Source organism: Danio aesculapii, chromosome 11 (assembly GCF_903798145.1).
Source record: "Danio aesculapii chromosome 11, fDanAes4.1, whole genome shotgun sequence".
In the NCBI taxonomy this organism is placed as follows: Eukaryota; Metazoa; Chordata; class Actinopteri; order Cypriniformes; family Danionidae; genus Danio; species Danio aesculapii.
This window is the reverse complement of record NC_079445.1, coordinates 42,552,258-42,570,501: the sequence shown is the minus strand read 5'-3', so window position 1 is coordinate 42,570,501 and position 18,244 is coordinate 42,552,258. Positions and strand designations below refer to the sequence as shown.

General features: G+C 37.3%; 2 protein-coding genes across 2 annotated transcripts in view; one reads left to right on the top strand and one right to left on the bottom strand.

The window, feature by feature from the left end:
- The window catches only part of mrto4 (MRT4 homolog, ribosome maturation factor), an 11,635-nt gene extending 2,206 nt beyond the window's left edge, over nt 1-9,429 (top strand). The window contains exons 3-8 of the mRNA XM_056467853.1: nt 1,744-1,847; nt 1,928-2,009; nt 2,119-2,186; nt 2,801-2,952; nt 6,546-6,622; nt 9,198-9,429. Coding sequence (XP_056323828.1) covers nt 1,744-1,847; nt 1,928-2,009; nt 2,119-2,186; nt 2,801-2,952; nt 6,546-6,622; nt 9,198-9,353 — 639 coding nt within the window. The 3' untranslated portion in view covers nt 9,354-9,429. The remainder of the gene's footprint in view (nt 1-1,743; nt 1,848-1,927; nt 2,010-2,118; nt 2,187-2,800; nt 2,953-6,545; nt 6,623-9,197) is intronic.
- Nucleotides 9,430-9,633: 204 nt separating this feature from the next.
- On the bottom strand, nt 9,634-17,741 carry LOC130237051 (aflatoxin B1 aldehyde reductase member 4-like). The gene is made up of 7 exons (XM_056467850.1): nt 17,462-17,741; nt 15,584-15,771; nt 15,072-15,176; nt 14,622-14,718; nt 12,329-12,428; nt 11,753-11,882; nt 9,634-10,011 (listed from the first exon to the last, which is right to left on the bottom strand). The coding sequence occupies exons 1-7, from the start codon at nt 17,739-17,741 to the stop codon at nt 9,850-9,852; spliced, it is 1,062 nt and encodes a 353-aa protein (XP_056323825.1). The 3' UTR covers nt 9,634-9,849.
- Between the last annotated feature and the right edge of the window lie 503 nt (nt 17,742-18,244).

The following is an 18,244-nucleotide window of genomic DNA, read 5'->3' as shown; positions in this document are numbered from 1 at the left end:
CTGAACTCGGCATAAGTGCAGGTTGACCCAATATAAAAAAATCCTTTGTACCTGTTTCAGTGGGTTTATTTAACAAGAGTTTATCCTAATTAGCACTTTAATTATTGTAACTATTGTATTTTGTATTGTTTTAATGGAATGTCTGCAGCAATATGTTGATGCCTATAACAAATTTCCTGTCAAGGAAAATAAAGTTTACTATTACTACTACTACTACATTCGCACAGTCTGAACTTCTCCTTAATAAAATAATTTCAGAAAATAATTCTTTGCAGATTTTAGGGAAATCACATTAGCAGTGACTATCAAAGCACTATTTTGTTCACAGTCAATTAAATAGTGCTAATGTTGTTTTGACGTCATACTTGCATGCTATTTCACACCTAATATTCAAGGTAGCATGGTAAACATTATAAAGACTGTGTCACGAGTTGCCCCTTTAAAGGAAAATGAAGGAATGTGCGAATATAAAACTAATTTTACCTCACGTACTACTTGCACTAACTTGCATGCATGTACAAAAGCAGTAATACCATGGTATTAGCTGTAGTACTCGGGAATGACAGAAGAACCCAACTGGCTTGATGAAAATCAGATGAAAATGTTCTCCAGCAGAATTTAAGATGTTCCAGAATGAATTAAATCAAGAAAATTTGATTGTTTGTATGGTCAATAATTTGTGTAATTTCCATCCAGATTAGTGAATATATATATATATATATATATATATATATATATATATATATATATATATTGCAAAAACCAACATTGAAAAATATTTATTGTAGGTTATTTCTATGGCATAATTGGTGTGTGATTTCTCACCTCCTCCTCACAGAATAAACGCAAAGAATTGTGTTATAAATGACAGGTTTATTATGGAAAAATAAAAGCACAAAAACTAGAACAATTAGATTGGAAGAATCGGTGAATTGTGAAACTTATTGTCATTGCGTAATTAATATCTATTCATGTAAATCATATGAAAGTAACTGTAGACTGGTTACAAGTATTTTTAAGTAGTTTACTCTTATTACAAGTTATTTTTGTAATCTGATTACTTAATACTCAATATATGGACATGACCTCAATCATGTTTGGTGATGCTATATATATATATATATATATATATATATATATATATATATATATATATATATATATATATATATATATATATATATATATATATATATATATATATATATATATGTATATGTATGTGTTTACTATAAATTGCCATATTATTTTTTCATATGGGTGTCTGACAACTGAAAATAAATCTGCTAGCAGATATCGCAGCCTCTGTTACTCTTTACTTTGCACTTTCTTGTTAACGTTTATTAATATTTATTTAGGATATGAGTTTTCACAATCTGATTCCAATGCCTGATTATTAAATTGTAAAAAGGCTATAATTAAATGAAATATTCTTAATAATAAATTATTATGTGTTCTTTGGAAGAGTTTGTACTTGCATATTATATTGTCATTCTGGCATTATATAATGAGTGGCATAAAATTGTCTTAAAATGGCAATAATATTGTTTATCGCAATATATTTTGATGCAATATTTTGTACACCAAAAAATATATATCGTGACAGGCCTACTTAATCCAGATTACATATTATTTGTTTCTACTCAACGATGTCCATAATAATATATGCACTTCACCATCCGATACTGTCGCATCATTTTATTGATTAAAAAAAGTTATGTTATCCACTTCTCTTGCTCCTAGTTGCGGAAATGTGCAGACATCTACAGATACGTGTTTGTGTTCTCAGTGGAAAACATGAGAAACAACAAACTGAAAGACATCAGGACGGCCTGGAAACACAGCAGGTATGAACACGCATGCACTTTGTTTTTTATTTTTATTGTATGCTTTTATGAATGATGCCAAATTTGGGTTTGATTTACAGGTTTTTCTTCGGTAAGAACAAAGTCATGATGATTGCTCTGGGTAAAGGACCGACAGATGAATACAAAGATAACCTGCATAAAGTATGTCAGCACCAGATTTCAGTGCTTAATGATGAATTTTATGAGCCTCACTGGCTAATATAGAGCTTTTAACAGTGACAGTGATTCAGTCTTCTGGTTTGTTTTTCAGCTGAGCAGGTTTCTTCGAGGGGAAGTGGGTGTTTTGTTCACAAACAAAACTAAAGATGAAGTGCAAGAGTAAGTATTTATTTAAGTAGGGCTGAACAATAAATGTGATTGTTGTGCGCATTTGTCTTTAAAGCCAGCTCTGTGAATCTACAGCACGTGTGTTCAGCTGGAACAGCGTTTACTACACAGAGCCATAGATCTCTGACAAGCTACGCAAAACATAGCATGCAATACCATCATAATCATTCTGTGAAACTATAGTAAATGTTGCTAATGCTAAACCTGAAAGCACATGCAAATGCCATATATAATGTCGTTTTTACTCAACTTGCTTCATAGCTTTATTTGAGTGTTTAAAGTAAGTCCTTCTGTGAAATGCATCCTGTTAAACAGAATACAGCATGTAGCGTATTTCATAAGAACTCAGATAAACCATATCTTGTGGTGGTATGTTTATTAATCCCATTGAATCAATTGAAAGCAGTTTAAACTTCTGTTTATCCTACGCTATATGGATTTCCCATAGACTGGCATTTCTTGGCTTTGTAATGTAAATGCATGCATTTATTTACAGAACAATGTCCGAAGTGTTAGTTCCTCCCTAATTTCCTCAGGTTTATTACATCTATTTCTCCTTTATTTATATTTACTTTGCTAGAACTGAATGAAATGTTTTTCCACAGGTATTTCGGGAACTTTAAAGAGGTGGATTATGCTCGTGCTGGAAACACAGCAAGCATGGCGGTGACTCTGGATGAGGGCCCACTGGATCAGTTTCCACACTCGATGGAGCCGCAGCTCAGACAGCTCGGTCTCCCGACTGCTCTGAAGAAAGGTAAATCTTTAAAGCATCTTAACGCAACAAAAAAAAATCGCATATTACTTATCATAGTGCGATACTTTTGTCACTGGTTCAAGTGCACGCACACATCACTGTAATTCATATAAAATGACAGAATGGACTTCATTACAGTTAAGGAGAAAACAACTTGTGTTCATGTTTATTTTTAACCTCTTAAGGCCCAAGCTATTTTTTTACATGCATTTTTTATTTCTCTTTGCTATTTGGGCTCATTGGAACCTATTTAGAATAAAACCCAAGTATCGTCTTTTGATATGATGTACTTTTAGAGAAAAATTATGTCCATATATGTGGACTCGTGGTCCAAATTTCCATAACTCTTTTTCCTGACTGTTTTTTAATGCATTATTAACACATACATATTTTTTTGAACATGTCTTGACTATCAGAAAGTAAAAACAACTTTTTTTTTGCCCATTTTGGACAGTTAAAAATAGGGTTTGGGACATTTCATATGCTGCAAAACAGTTGCAGGATGACACTGCATGTCTAGCAAAATATAAAACATTCAAAGCATTTTAAATAGCCACCTAAGAGCTAAAATGTGCTGTCCACGTATGTGGCCACTAAAGCCCTAGGAGGTTAAAGCTTTAGTTGATAAGTTATTACAGTATATATCTAGTTTGTTGGTGTAGTGCTCAACTTATTGGATATATCAGATCAGCAGGTATACACTTACTTAAGATGCCATTTTTTAATACAGATTTGGGTCGATCTGCATTCTCTAAGTATGCTCCATATGTACTGTATGGAATGAGCTTCAAGATATATTACATATGGACTCTGCACCATCAGTTGCTATATTTAAACATATTTTAAAGCAGTGCACATGTTTTAATTGATCATGGTTTACACAGTTTTGTGTGTGTCTATGTTGTGATGTGTATTTTTCTGTAACTGTCCTATGCTGCCTGTCTTGACCAGGACTCCCTGAGAGAAGAGATATTATGTCTCAATGGGACTTTCCTTGTTAAATGAGTAAATAAAAATGTAAAAGTCAGCACAGAAATCAAACCTAAAGTGGCATAAATTTTCAAAAATGTTCATTCACACAAATCGTTTAATGCTGCATAGCATCTTTACACTGAATTTCAAGAGTTCACACTTAGATAATGCTTGACTATTTAAGCAGGTTTGGCATGCTGTCCCGGGAGAGAACCCTGAGCTCGGAGATAGATGAGCCCAGGGCTCCCGCCTGGTCAATAAGCATTAGGAGGGAAATGAGTTCAGGTAGGTCTTGATAACTTCCCAAGAATAGACCGCTAATTTTGCATGTTAGGTGCTTGTGACTTTAACTTTTGTTGCATGTTTTTTGTGTGGGAGGAAACCGGAGTACCCGGGGAAAACCCACACGAACACGGGAAGAACATGCAAACTCCGCACAGAGTGTGTCGATTGGCTCAGTTAGTGTTTGGATCAACGACCTCCTTGCTGTGGGGCAACAGAGCTAGCCACTGAGCCACAGTGTCGCCCGAACTTACAATTGAGGAGAAGGGATGGATGGGGGGTTTCCAAAACGAAGATGAGAAACGAAGTTTTAGGCTGGATATTTATATTAAATTTGGAATGATCCGATTGGATAGTTAGTGATTAGTCATAGGGATCAGCTGTAGTCAATCCTATCATGTGCTCCTCTCGAAATTAGTTTGTAAAACTTCCCTTTGGGCAGACCCGCTTTAGGGCCATCGTAAATCAGCTGTGTAAAGATGACTTAATCCTCAAAAATGACCCGGCCACCATTTTAACAGCAGAAAAAAAAAATCTTCAACTGTATTAGAGAGGTCAATTTTGGAACCATTCTAGGTGTGTCTAAAATGTTGTTCTCAAAGGAAGATTAAATGCGCTGTAAATTGCATTAGACGACAAAATAAAGTACTAACTAATAATTCAATTCATCTTTATTTGTATAGCGCTTTTACATTGTAGATTGCGTCAAAGCAGCTTCACGTAGAAGATTATAGTGAATTGAAACTGTAGGGGTAATTTACAGTTTTAACCCAAAGAATGACCAGTCTGTCAGATGAAGAAGAGCCGGAGTCAGAGATTCAAATAAATAAATAAAGTTTACTGAAGATAGTTTGCAGTTTCATCAGCGGAAGCCAGCTTCAATACTCTCAATGATTTCCTAGGCTGCTCTGCTTACAATCACGAATCAATAACAAGTATACTCTCACATAACGTCATTAACTGCGTCATACATATAGGTGTTCTAACCTGATTGGTTAAAACACAGATAGACTAGGCAAATTTCCACGTCAGACATCCTTTAGACTGACTCCAGACCTGTGAAACGGTTCCATAATCAAATAGAACACACACACACTTAATGTACAAAACTGTTTCTTATCCAAGGCTGAAAGGCTGAAACTTTACATAGGAGTGTGGTCCCCCGCCCACCGATTTGATTGACAGCTGTGTATTAGCATGTCCCGGTAGTCACGTGTATAATCATATATCATATAAGAGAGGACGAGCGCAAAGCAACCGGGAATAAAAGGTCTGTTCAGTTCGCTAGGGTCATCAGTCATCATCAAACGTGATCAAGAGTGAGTTTTACATGTTTAAAATGTTTTAAAATAGAGCATGTGTGTAATGAATTACAGCAATTTACTTCAGCTTTACTTCATCAGCACAGCTGTGTGTCAGAACAATTATAAAGGAAGACGCTTCAATCCCGGTTTATGGATGTAAAATCAGGTTTATTTTGTACATTAACATAACAGATAACCATACAGCAGTGGATATTAACGTGTATCCTGTCACAGTTGCGTGCAAAAAGAGTGTAAAGCTAAACGTGCTCTGTCTGTCTGTGTGTGTGTGTGTGTCTGCTGCGCTGCGTGTGTGTGTATCTGTGTGTGCGCGTGAACTTTGTAACGAAATTGTGTGCTACTCATCGTTAAGTTGACTCAACACAACAACTGCACAACAAATACTCATTGGTAAAGTTCTTACTGTAGTATTTCTCACAAACGCTACATGAGATCTGCTTCCTTTATGTCTGTTGTCTGAGGCAGCCAAGGGAGGAGATTAAGGCACGCTGAAACGTTGGGTGGGGAGGACTAGCCTTAAAGGAACAGTATGACAAAACAGCCCCCTAGTGCAAAAATGTATAAAATAGAATCTTATAAATGGTAAAATAAAAAATCTGATGGGTGTTTTGAGCTGAAACTTTACAGACACATTCTGGAGACACAATAGACAATGGGGTAACCCAGGTGCCCTTTAACTTATTCATTAGTTAAAATCAATTCAAAGTTAAATACGCATGTAAATAATCAAATAATCATATTTAATAAAAATAATGAGAAACAGGATGATGATAAAAGTTGATCCATGCTGAGATGAATTGGAAGGTATAAATCTGAATCCTTTAAAACGGTGTCAGTTCAGTTTTCAGAGTTTAAGTTTAGTTAAGTTGAGTTGAGTTCAGTGTGGTTTAATATTCACTGCTGAGAGTCCAAACACTGAAGGGTAATCCATCGATGTACAGCTCCATAAGTCCCAAACTGTGCAAGCCAATGGTGACAGCGGCGAGGAAAACTAACATGATATCAATTCTTCCGCAGGTGTGGTGACGCTAATAAAGGATTTTGAAGTGTGTAAAGAGGGAGACACACTCACACCTGAACAGGCTCGGATTTTGGTGAGTGTGTAGGACTGTCAATTGATCCAGTTGCTTTGCAAAATGATTCACGGTTTTGAAAAAATCAAAAGAGCAAAATTTACTGTTGTAAATATAGAAAGATGAAAACTCGGGAAAGCATGCAGAAAACACCTGCAAGTTTTCATTTGTTTAATTATTTATTTTTTAAATCATAATGTAGTAAATACAACTAACAGATAATGTAATGCATATTAAATATAAAGCTTCTGTATAATCTGTGCTCTTTAATTGTAGGGATTAGTTAGTTAAACTGTGAGTTGTTTATTATGAGGCTATAAACTACAACTGTTCCTATTTACTGTACAGTTTTGCCATTTATGCAAGTTAATGAAATTTATTGGTCATTAATGTAAGTTTAAGTGAATTATAATAGTGTTCATGGTGAGCTCCGTTTACATTAATCTCATTATATAAAATCTAACTTGTATGTCTCAACTGGATGTACAGTCGCTCTTTCTAACATGCATTTGAGTTTACATTTAAAAACTAGCCTAGATCGTCGCTTTTTGTTAAACTAGCCTAGAGTGCCATCTGCTGTTAAAAACGAGCCTAGATTTTTGTATGCTGTTAAAAACTAGCTTAGAGCGCGGTCTGCTGTTACAAACTAGCCTAGATAGACCTATGCTGTTAAAAAATAGCCTAGAGTGCCATATGCTGTTAAAAACTAGCCTTAAAACTAGTCTAGATTGCCATATTCAGTTAAAAACTAACCTAGATTCCGTATGCAAACCTGGATCATCATATGCTCTTAAAAACTAGCCTGAATTGCCGTCTGTTGTTAAAAACTAGCCTAGAAACTAGGCCTAGATTGCTGTCTACAGTTTAAAACTTGTGTAGAGTGCCGTATGCTGATTTAAAAACTAGCCTAGAGTGCCGTCTGTTGTTAAAAACTAGCCTAGAGTCCCATATTCTTTTAAAAACTATCCTAGAGCACCATCTGCTGTCAAAAACTAGCCTAGAGTGCTATATGTTGTTTAAAAACAGCCTTGATTTCCATATTCTGTTAGAAACGAGCCTAGAGCACCATCTGCTAAGAAACTAAGCTCAGAAACGATTCATGTCAGAAAGCGATGCATTTTGAAGTTTGCAGAATCATCACCGCTCTATTGCATAAATGTGTCTCTAAATATATGACACTGATTCATGGGTTCACAATTATCAAGACCATTTAATTTTGATATATTTGGATTAGTGCTGTCAAAATTAGGGCGTTAACGCATGCGATTAATTTGAAATATTTAACGCGTTAAAAAAATGTACGCAATTAACGCAGTTGCAGGTTTTTTATTTCCTGTTGTGGTTGACGTGTGTTCAACGTGCAAAGAAATATGGATAAGACCAAGGAAGGACATTTACCACATTTACCACGGCACACCAGACACTCTGTGGCGCACCAGAAACATGAAGTGTCCCGAATCGTCGCGCCACGAATTTTTGAATTCTAAACATAGGTTTCTGCAGCGGTCCGCGGCGCCCAGCCGTCGACTTGTGTACCCTGATAGAAACCTATGTTTAGAATTCTAAAACGCATGCTAGTTAAGATCACAGGGAGCTTCTGGGATCGCGAGAAATGCAAACGGCTGAAGTATAAGGTAGACTCAATGAGAAGTACACATGTTTGCAAACCTACCTAAAGATACAACCTGGCAACAAGAACAAATACCTAAACATCGCAGATTGTGTTCATACCCCTCAAAGTTGTTTAGAATTAAATGTTTAGAGATGGTGTGACCAAAGTCCCTGTAAGAATTAGTCTTTGATGTGACAGCGCGTACCTGTGGGTGACTTTGATGTACTCCTTGATCCTTCTTGCGTCCTTGTCGTAGCACCAGTGGCACCAAAAAATAGACACCGAAATTCATATGCTGATTCAGTGATTCTGCTTGTGAGAGACTGTCCTCACTCTCAGCTCACATCATTCAAAAGAAAAGGGCCACACTGTCCCCTGATAATGTCAACAGACTGGACTGTCTTAACTGGCTGAATGTAAAGGAGGAATAATCAAAATTGTTTCTTCTTTATAATTAATGTTCTCAACTCACAGCACTACAACTTTTCAATAAGCACAATTGTTTGTATTCAATACTTTATTATACTTTTCCAATTTCCGTATTTGCGATGCCTGTGTTTTGGCATTTTTCTGCAGTCCACTCAGAATCCAACATGGAAATCATTTTTGTTTTTATTGGCATTGATTGTTGTGAAATTCAAATGGCATTTACATACCTGTGTTTTTATTTCTGTAATAAAACCATTTTTTTAATTGAAATAGTTTTTTTGTCTTGCGTTTACATTCATTTTACTTTTGAATAGCTAAAATTACAAGTTTCAGTCTTTTAAATGCAATTATTTGCAAAAAAAAAAGTGTTTTTTATTTTTATTAATTTTTTTTATCGATTGACAGCACTAATTTGGATATGTTATAATATTACTTTGGCATTTTGGTATGTGTTTCTCATTTGAAACACTGATTTGCCAAGGATATGGGTTTAGAAAAAAAGGCATTCATTCTTAAATTGTTGCATTGCTTTAAATATGTATTTTTTTAATTCAGAAACTCTTTGGATTCGAGATGGCGGAGTTCAAGTTGTCGATTAAGTGCATGTGGAATTCTGAATCCGGGGAGTTTGAGAAGCTGACAGACGCTGATGAAGATGAGACGAAAGAAGCAGAGGATGAAGACTCAGAGGACGGAGAAGGGAGCGAATAAAACTGCACACACACAATGAACTTTATCTGCCATGAACATTTGTATGTGTTGATCGGACATAAACATGTACACTTTATTTTAAAGAGTGTTCCTTTAGTGAGATTTACTGTCATCTGCACACTGTTTGGGTTATATTTTCACTATCTGCGTTAATATAAACATACAAAGTTCTGTACTGCACAGAGAGAGCAAGCCTGAGGGAAACATAATCTGTGCCATTCTTACTGTTAAATAAGTTATTGTAACTCATTTTTGGCAACAAGTAAACAAACACCAGTGATCCCACTGACACCACTTAATCTTTATTGCATTTTCATAAGGAAAAAACGTAAAACAAAAACCATTTTTTTGTTTATTAGGAAGCTGAATGCTGGTCCAAATTAAGTTATCATGCCAAACAATCATTTGACACTATAAAAATAAAGTGATCTCTGTGTATTAGTTCTTATAAATCAGTCTTCATATGATTATTGTTTGCTCTATTGTTGAAGTTCGTCTAGCGGAAGTAGTTTGGACACTCGTGAGCCACTAAATCCCAGGCGTGTTTGAAAGCATCCACGACCTCCTGTTTAAGCGGACCTTCAGCCACCGCCGTCAGGTTTTCATTCAGCTGCTCCATGCTGGACATCCCGATGATCACCCCGTCACCCTGATCGCCCTGAAACACCACACAACTGCCTGTTAGAAATCTCTGGGGTGATGTGCATTATAGGATGATTTACCTAAGAAGTTGAGCTTTTATTTTGTACCTTAAAATGCATGTTAAAGGGGGCCTAATATGCAAAAAATCAAAATAAAGTTAGGTACAGCCTCTAATGATAAAAATTAATTCACTATTTTTTTTTTATATCTACAGAAACACTTTGATTGACATTCTCCCTTCGTATGTATCATCAGTGGGGTAAAGCCCCGCCCATTAGTGACTTACTGAGGCACAGGCATTTGTAGCTCCGCCCCCTTTTGAAAAGAGCACAATCTCATTTGAATTTAAAGCAACAGTCACCAAAACAAGAGGTATAGTTCACCCCAAGATTTTAATTGTTATTGTCTCCAAAATCAGGGAAGGGTTGCATCAGCTGTTTGTAAGTTCTTGCTTAAACTAAAATACAAGTCCACACTAGAGCCCTAGAAGTAACTCCTAGCTTGTTTCTAACTAAATTTGTACTCACTTGGTTGCACATTCTTACAGGTTTCATGAAATTAAAGATTTTTAGATGTTAGTATCAGTATATCAGTCTTAAGGATATCTATAATCTAGTGCAGTGTTTCCCAACCCTGTTCCTGAAGGCACACCAACAGTACACATTTTCAATGTCTCCCTAATCAAACATACCTGAATCGCCTAATTAGAACACAAGAAGAGACTCCAAAACCTAAAGTTAATTAGTCAGGTAAGGGAGACAATATATGATCCATATATATATATATATATGAATATATGAATATAATCCAAAATATGTACTGTTGGTGTTCCTCCAGGAAAAGGGTTGGGAAACACTGATCTAGTGTGCTCCAAACAGTGACAAAGTTTGTATTTAGAAGATATAAACATTCAAAGCTTGCCGTTTTTCACTTCCGCCTGAATCAGGGGTGTCAAACTCAATACCTGGAGGGCCGCAGACCTGCACAGTTTAGTTCCAGCCCTGCTTCAACACACTTACCTGTAGGTTTCAAACAAGCCTGAAGAACTCAATTAGTTTGATCAGATGTGTTTATTTAGGGTTGGAACTGAACTGTGCAGAGCTGCGGCCCTCCAGGAACTGAGTTTGACATCCCTGGCCTAAATGGATCAATGATTTTTTTGATGTCCAATCAAATGCTCTCTAGTATCTGACAGGCTCTGCCCCCTTAAAGACGCTTTTAAATAGCTTTTCATTTCATGCGCATGACAAAGCGCATCACTCACTGGTAGCTGTGATAAAAACAAAACACTATTGGCTGCTTTTTTTAAAAGGGGAGGGGCTACTTTGTCCCGCACTCAAGTATTGAATAAAAATGCAGATTTCTCCAAAATCACTACCAATATTACAAATTCAGAAAAAAAATTCATGTACAATTGACTGTGTTGTGATTTAGTTAGTAGGTCCTCAATAGTGTACAGTTATCCATATAGTTATTTCTGACCCACATAGAAATCTGAAATCTGGCAATATATGCGGATTACACATGACATACAGGTTTTCATTGCAGATATATAAAATATAGATCAAATATGCATCATATATTTTTAAAATATTGCATAAATGGCCGCTTATTTGTTTTCAACCATGGGAATTACAAATATATATATATATATATATATATATATATATATATATATATATATATATATACATTAACTATATATCTATATATGTATCAGATTTCAATATTGGGTGTAAATAAGTGATGGGCTTCACCTTCAGATGAGAGTGATGATACATCCAGCGAATGGCAGCCGAAGTCAGGCTGGGTTTTTCTGAGCCGTACGCTGATTCTAGAGCTTTCTGAACGCTATCAATGCCTTGGAAATGACTCTCCTTCCAGTATCTGAACAAACACGTCAAACCATTGATCAGCTTTAATAACAGTACAGTTATAATATTCAACTTTCATTTATTTTCTCTGTTTCAGAAGTCACCACAGTGGAATGAACCACCAAATATTCCAGCGTATGTTTTACGCAAGGGATGCCCTTCCAGCTGCAACCCAGTACTGGGAAACACCTAAATGCACATTCACACACACACTCATACACTACGGCCACTTTATTCATCAAATTCCCCTATAGTGCATGTGTCTGGACTGTGGTGGAAACTGAAGCACCCGGAGGAAACCCGAACCAACACGAGGAGAACATGCAAACTCCATACAGAAATGCCAACTGGTCCAGCTGGGACTCGAACCAGCGACCTTCTTGCTGTGAGGCGACAGTGCTAACTACAGTTTTTCAATCTAAATTGACTCCTCAATAGTGAATTCTGAGATGAATGCACCTGTCCCTGTAGGCACCAGCCCAATTGTTGCCGAAGAATCGACCCGCAGGCTGAGCGCCATCTTTATCTTCATAGTGATATTTGCCTGTGAGAAGCCCACCTGAGAGAAGAGACCATTCAACACAGCTTAGATACAGTATAAGAAAATGACTTTAAAACAAAGCAATTTAATTTATTATGCATCATCATGTCTAATTGAACATTTAAAAATAAGTGCAAATATATCAAATGCCAAAATAAGTCATGCTAAAAAGAGTTTTAAAATATAAAAGATAGTTTTTTTAAATTATACTAATGCCTGCAATAACATAAAAGGCTGAGAAGTTGCTAGGATTACAAAAAGCTTTTAGAAATACCACGCTTTTAATTTCTACCATTTTATTAATCATTTTAATTTCACTGCTCTTTTTAATACATTTTTTTAAACTGAAAACAGGTAAATTCAGAATTGAATCACGGGAATAAATAATAATAACTGTATTAAGTAGGAAATCAATTATTTTAAAGATTTATTTTTGGCCTTTTTGCCTTTATTAAGTAGATACGACAGTGTTTCAGACAGGAAGCGAAGTGGGAGAAAGAGCGGGGGTAGAAACGGAAAATGTCCACAGCGAAAGGATTCGAACTCAGGACGCCCTGAAGTGCTACTGCACCATATGTCAGCACGCTAACCAGACTATTGCGCTGATGGAAATTAGTTATTTTAAATTGTAAAAATATTTCACAATTTTTAACAAAAACATTTAACATTTATTTTATTTATTCAATTTTAATTGCATTTTTGATCAAACAAATGACAATATGCAAATACACTGACCAGCCACTTTATTAGTTACACCTGTCCAACTGCTTGTTAACGCAAATTTCTAATCAGCCAATCACATGGCAGCAGCTCAATGCATTTAGGCATGTAGACGATCAAGACGATCTGCTGCAGATCAAACTGAGCATCAGAATGGGGAAGAAAGGGGATTTAAGTGACTTTGAACGTGGCATGGTTGTTGGTGCCAGACGGGCTGGTCTGAGTATTTCAGAAACTGATGATCTACTGGGATTTTCACGCACAACCATCTCTAGGGTATACTGAGAATGGTCTGAAAATAGAAAATATCCAGTGAGCGCCAGTTCTGTGGGTGCAAATGCCTTGTTGATGCCAGAGGTCAGAGAAGAATGGCCAGACTGGTTCTAGCTGATAGAAAGGCAACAGTAAAGCAGGTCGCACACCAGAAGCGCATACATTTCAGAGTTCTAAACATAGGTTTCTATCAGGGTACACACACCGCACTGCAAGACGGCGGCTGTTCGCGCCGCCCAGCCACGACTCAGAACACTGTTTATTTCTCTGCCGAGCCACAGAGCGCCATCTGTTTAGTTTCATGTTAAATATTATGCGAATGTCCGCGTCTGGTGTGTGATACTATTAACTGTCATGTGTGCGCCGTGTCACGGCACCGAGCGGTGCTTACGGTCTGTGACCTGCTTAACTCAAATAAGCACTCGTGACAACCAAGGTCTGCAGAAGAGCATCTCTGAACGCACAACACGTCCAACCATGAGACGGATGGGCTACAATTCACACAGGCTCACCAAAACTGGACAATAGAAGATTGGAGAAACGTTGTCTGAAGAGTCTCGATTTCTGCTGCAACATTCGGATGATAGGGTCAGAATTTGGCCTCAACAACATGAAAGCATGGATCCATCCTGCCTTGTATCAACGGTTCAGGCTGCTGGTGGTGGTGTAATGGTGTGGGGGATATTTTCTTGGCACACTTTGGGTCCATTAGTAGCAATTGAGCATTGTGTCAACACCACAGCCTACCTGAGTATTGTTGCTGGCCATGTCCGTCCCTTTATGACCACAGTGTACCCATATTCTGATGGCTACTTCCAGCAGGATAATGCACCATGTCTTAAAGCGTGAATCATCTCAGACTGGTTTCTTAAACATGACAAAGAGTTCACTGTACTCAAATGGCCTCCACAGTCACCAGAGCTCAATCCAATAAAACACTTTAGGATGCGGTGGAGCGGGAGATTCTCATCATGGATGTGCAGCCGACAAATCTGCAGCAACTGCGTGATGCCATCATGTCAATATGGACCAAAATCTCTGAGAAATATTTCCAGTTCCTTGTTGAATCTATGGCACAAAGGATTAAGGCAGATCTGAAGGCCAAATAGGGTCAAACCCAGTACTAGTAAGGTGTATCTAATAAAGAGGCTGGTGAATGTATATAACCATATTGCTACACATCATCATGTATATTACAATAAGTATTAAATGCGTTACCTGCCAGTGGATTGTATGCAAAGAAGCGAATGCCAAAATATCTCAAACACGGCAGCAGTTCGGTCTCCACCTGACGTGTGGTTGCATTATACATGCCCTTCACAAGAAAATCACATTACTTCTTAAAGAGACAGTTCACCCAAAAATGAAACCTTTATGAATCTCTTCCTTCTGTTGAACACAAAGGAAGATATTCTGAAGAATGTTGGAAAAAAACAGCGATTGACATATATAGTATAAGAACAAGAAAATATTATGTACAGTAGGTCAATGGCTGTTTTTTTCTAACACTCTTCCTATTTTATCTTCCTCTGTGTTCAACAGAAGAAGAAAACAGTCAGAATATTCAGTATTTAGGTGAACTGGCCCTTTAAGCAATATTTTACAGACAGATTTAAAGATTTTGTGATAATTTCATACTGTTCCGACATTCATGGTTCATCTACTTACTTGATATACAGTAGGAAGCACCCAGTTATTGTGTTTGCAGATACTGTAGATTTCAGCCACTTCCCATGATGCATAGTTTGATAAACCCAGCTCCTTGAATTTGCCCTAAACATCAAACAAACAGCTCAATATACTGTAGTAAACAATGTGAATTCTAATGAAAACTGAAAGCTGAAGAAAATTCAGAATTGAATCATGGAAATAAATTACAGTTTAAACTGTATTTAGTAGGGAAATAGTTTTTTAAATTGTAAAAATATTTAACATTTAAAACAAAAATACATTTATTTTAAATGGTAAAAATATTTCAAAATTAAAAAAAATAAATGCATTTTAAATTATTCAAATATTTCAATTTTTAAAAATAAAAGTGTTTTAAATTGTACAAATATTTCTCAATTTTTAAAAATAAATGTATTTTAAATTGTACAAATATTTTACATTTTTACTGCATTTTTGATCAAATAAATGCAGCCCTGTTGAGGATCTGATGCTATAATATAAATTCTGACCTCTTTATGCAGCTGATTGCAGGCCTGTAGAGTGTCCTGGATGGGGTTTTGGTGGTCCGGTGCGTGCAGGTAAAAGATTTGAACAGTCTGTCTGTGCAGCCTCTTCAGAGACGACTCCAGCTGACTCCTCACACTGTCAGGTTTCAGCGTTTTTCCTTCCCAGGGATTTGCTTTGGTCGCGATTCGAACTGATGAACACAGATGAAATCAAAGCATTACAGCAGAACATTGAGCATAATTAACAACATACAGTGCATGCGGAAAGTATTCATAGCGCTTCACTTTGTCCACATTTTTTTTATGTTACAGCCTTATTCCAAAATGGATACATTAAAAATTCATTTATTTCCTCAACATTCTACACACAACACCCCATAATGACAATGTGAAAAAGAGTTTATGAAATGGTTGCAAATTTATTAAAAATAAAAAACCTGAAAAATCACATGTAAGTAATTATTCACCTGTGATCAATTCAGTTGATTGGACATGACTTGAAAAGGCATACACCTGTCTATATAAGGTCCCAGGGTTGACTGTATGTCAAAGCACAAATCAAGCATGAAGACAAAGGAATTGTCTGTTGACCTCCGAGACAGGATTGTCTCGAGGCGCAAGGCTGGGGAAGGTTACAGAAACATTTCTGCTGCTCTGAAACTTCCAATGAGCACAGTGGCCTCCATCATCCGTAAGTGGAAAATGTTTGGAACCACCAGGACTCTTCCTAGAGCTGGTCGGCCATCTAAGCTGAGTGATCGAGGGAGAAGGGTCTTAGTCAGGGAGGTGATCCATAACCCTATGGTCACTCTGTCTGAGCTCCAGCGTTCTTCTGTGGAGAGAGGAGAACCTTACAGAAGGACAGCCATCTGTGCTGCAATCCACCAATCAGGCCTGTATATTAGTGACCAGACGGAAGTCACTCCCCGCCTGGAATTTGCCAAAAGGCATCAGAAGGACTCTGAGACCATAAGAAACTAAATTCTCTGGTCTGATGAGACTAAAATTGAACTCTTTGGAGTGAATGCCAGGCGTGATGTTTGGAGAAAACCAGGCACCGCTCATTACCAGGCTAATACCATCCCTACAGTAAAGCATGGTGGTGGCAGCATCATGCTGTGGGGATGTTTTTCAGCAGCAGGAACTGGAAGACTAGTCAGGATAGAGAGAAAGATGAATGCAGCAATGTACAGAGACATCCTGAATGAAAACCTGCTTCAGAGTGCTCTTGACCTCAGACTGGGGCAATGGTTCATCTTCCAGCAGGACAATGACCCAGAGTACACTGCCAAAATATCAATGGAGTGGCTTCACAACAATTCGGTTAATGTCCTTGAGTGGCCCAGCCAGAGCCCAGATTTAAATCCTATTGAACATCTCTGGAGAGGTCTGAAAATGGCTGTACACGCTTCCCATCCAACCTGATGGAGCTTAAGGGGTACTGCAAAGAGGAATGGGCAAAAATTCCAAAAGACAGGTGTGCAAAGCTTGTGGCATCATATTCAAAAAGACTTGAGGCTGTAAAAGGTTGCATCAAAGGTGCATCAACAAAGTATTGAGCAATGGCGTCAAGCCAAAATATTTACAATAAGTACACTCCCCCCAAAAATGACTTAATGTTTATTTTGAATTTAAAAAAAAATCATTTGGGGGAAATACTATTATTAAATTTAGCAAGTTTGTAATTTACTGGGTAGCAGTTAGGAAATAAAGTGTTTATTTTACATCATTATTATCATTACTTTTATTATCCCTTAACAACAACCGCGTGCTTGCAAACGTCACGTGGCTTGTCATGTGATTATTCACTAGCAGTTCACATGTTTACACAGATCAGTCTCACAACACTACATTTATTCTCTATGTTTTAAAATAATCTACCTGTTTCTGGAAGCTGCATGCCTCCTATGATGCTTTCCGCCTGTCCGTCATTGTACATCAACGCGGTGTCCAGTTCATTGTGGCCGCGCTCTAAAAACACACGCACCAGCTGCGCGCTCATGTGCGCGTCCGCGCGTCCACCAAACGCCATGGTGCCCAGCAAAGTGACCGGAATTTTGGAGCCTGACATGCTGCAGAGCTGTTTAATCTGAGTTATTCTGAGTCTGTAGTGTAATCTGTGGTGAAGTGCACTCAGGCCTGATCGGGCTGCGCTCTGCATAATAAAGTTCCTGTATTGAATTACAACCAGGGCGAAGGACGCGCGTTCACTGAGGGACCGGGAGGAACGTGTTGAACTTCACCAGAAACGAAGAGGGGTTGAGGGACTCCATTGGTCAGCAGAAGGAGGTGGACATTGGTGCGGTCAAAGTTCATTGTTGTTCTCCTTACTTTTGCGATTGTACCAAACCCAAACGTTTGGTTTAAAATTGGGCTATAAAAATGTATTCTTGCAGGTATTCTCAATATCACTTAGCGTTTTTAAAATAAATACAATTCTCAGTACAACCTGAAGATGGCAGTAGAACTAAATTTCAAACCTTAAGGATTGTCTTAAATCAGCTGTGTAAAAAAAACCCTTCAACTGTATAAGAGATGTCAATTTTGAAACCATTCTAGCTGTGTCTAAAATATTATTTTCAAAGGATTATATTAGACTATAAAATAAAGTACCAACTAACATGATATAAATTCTTCCGCAGGTGTGGTGACGCTGATAAAGGA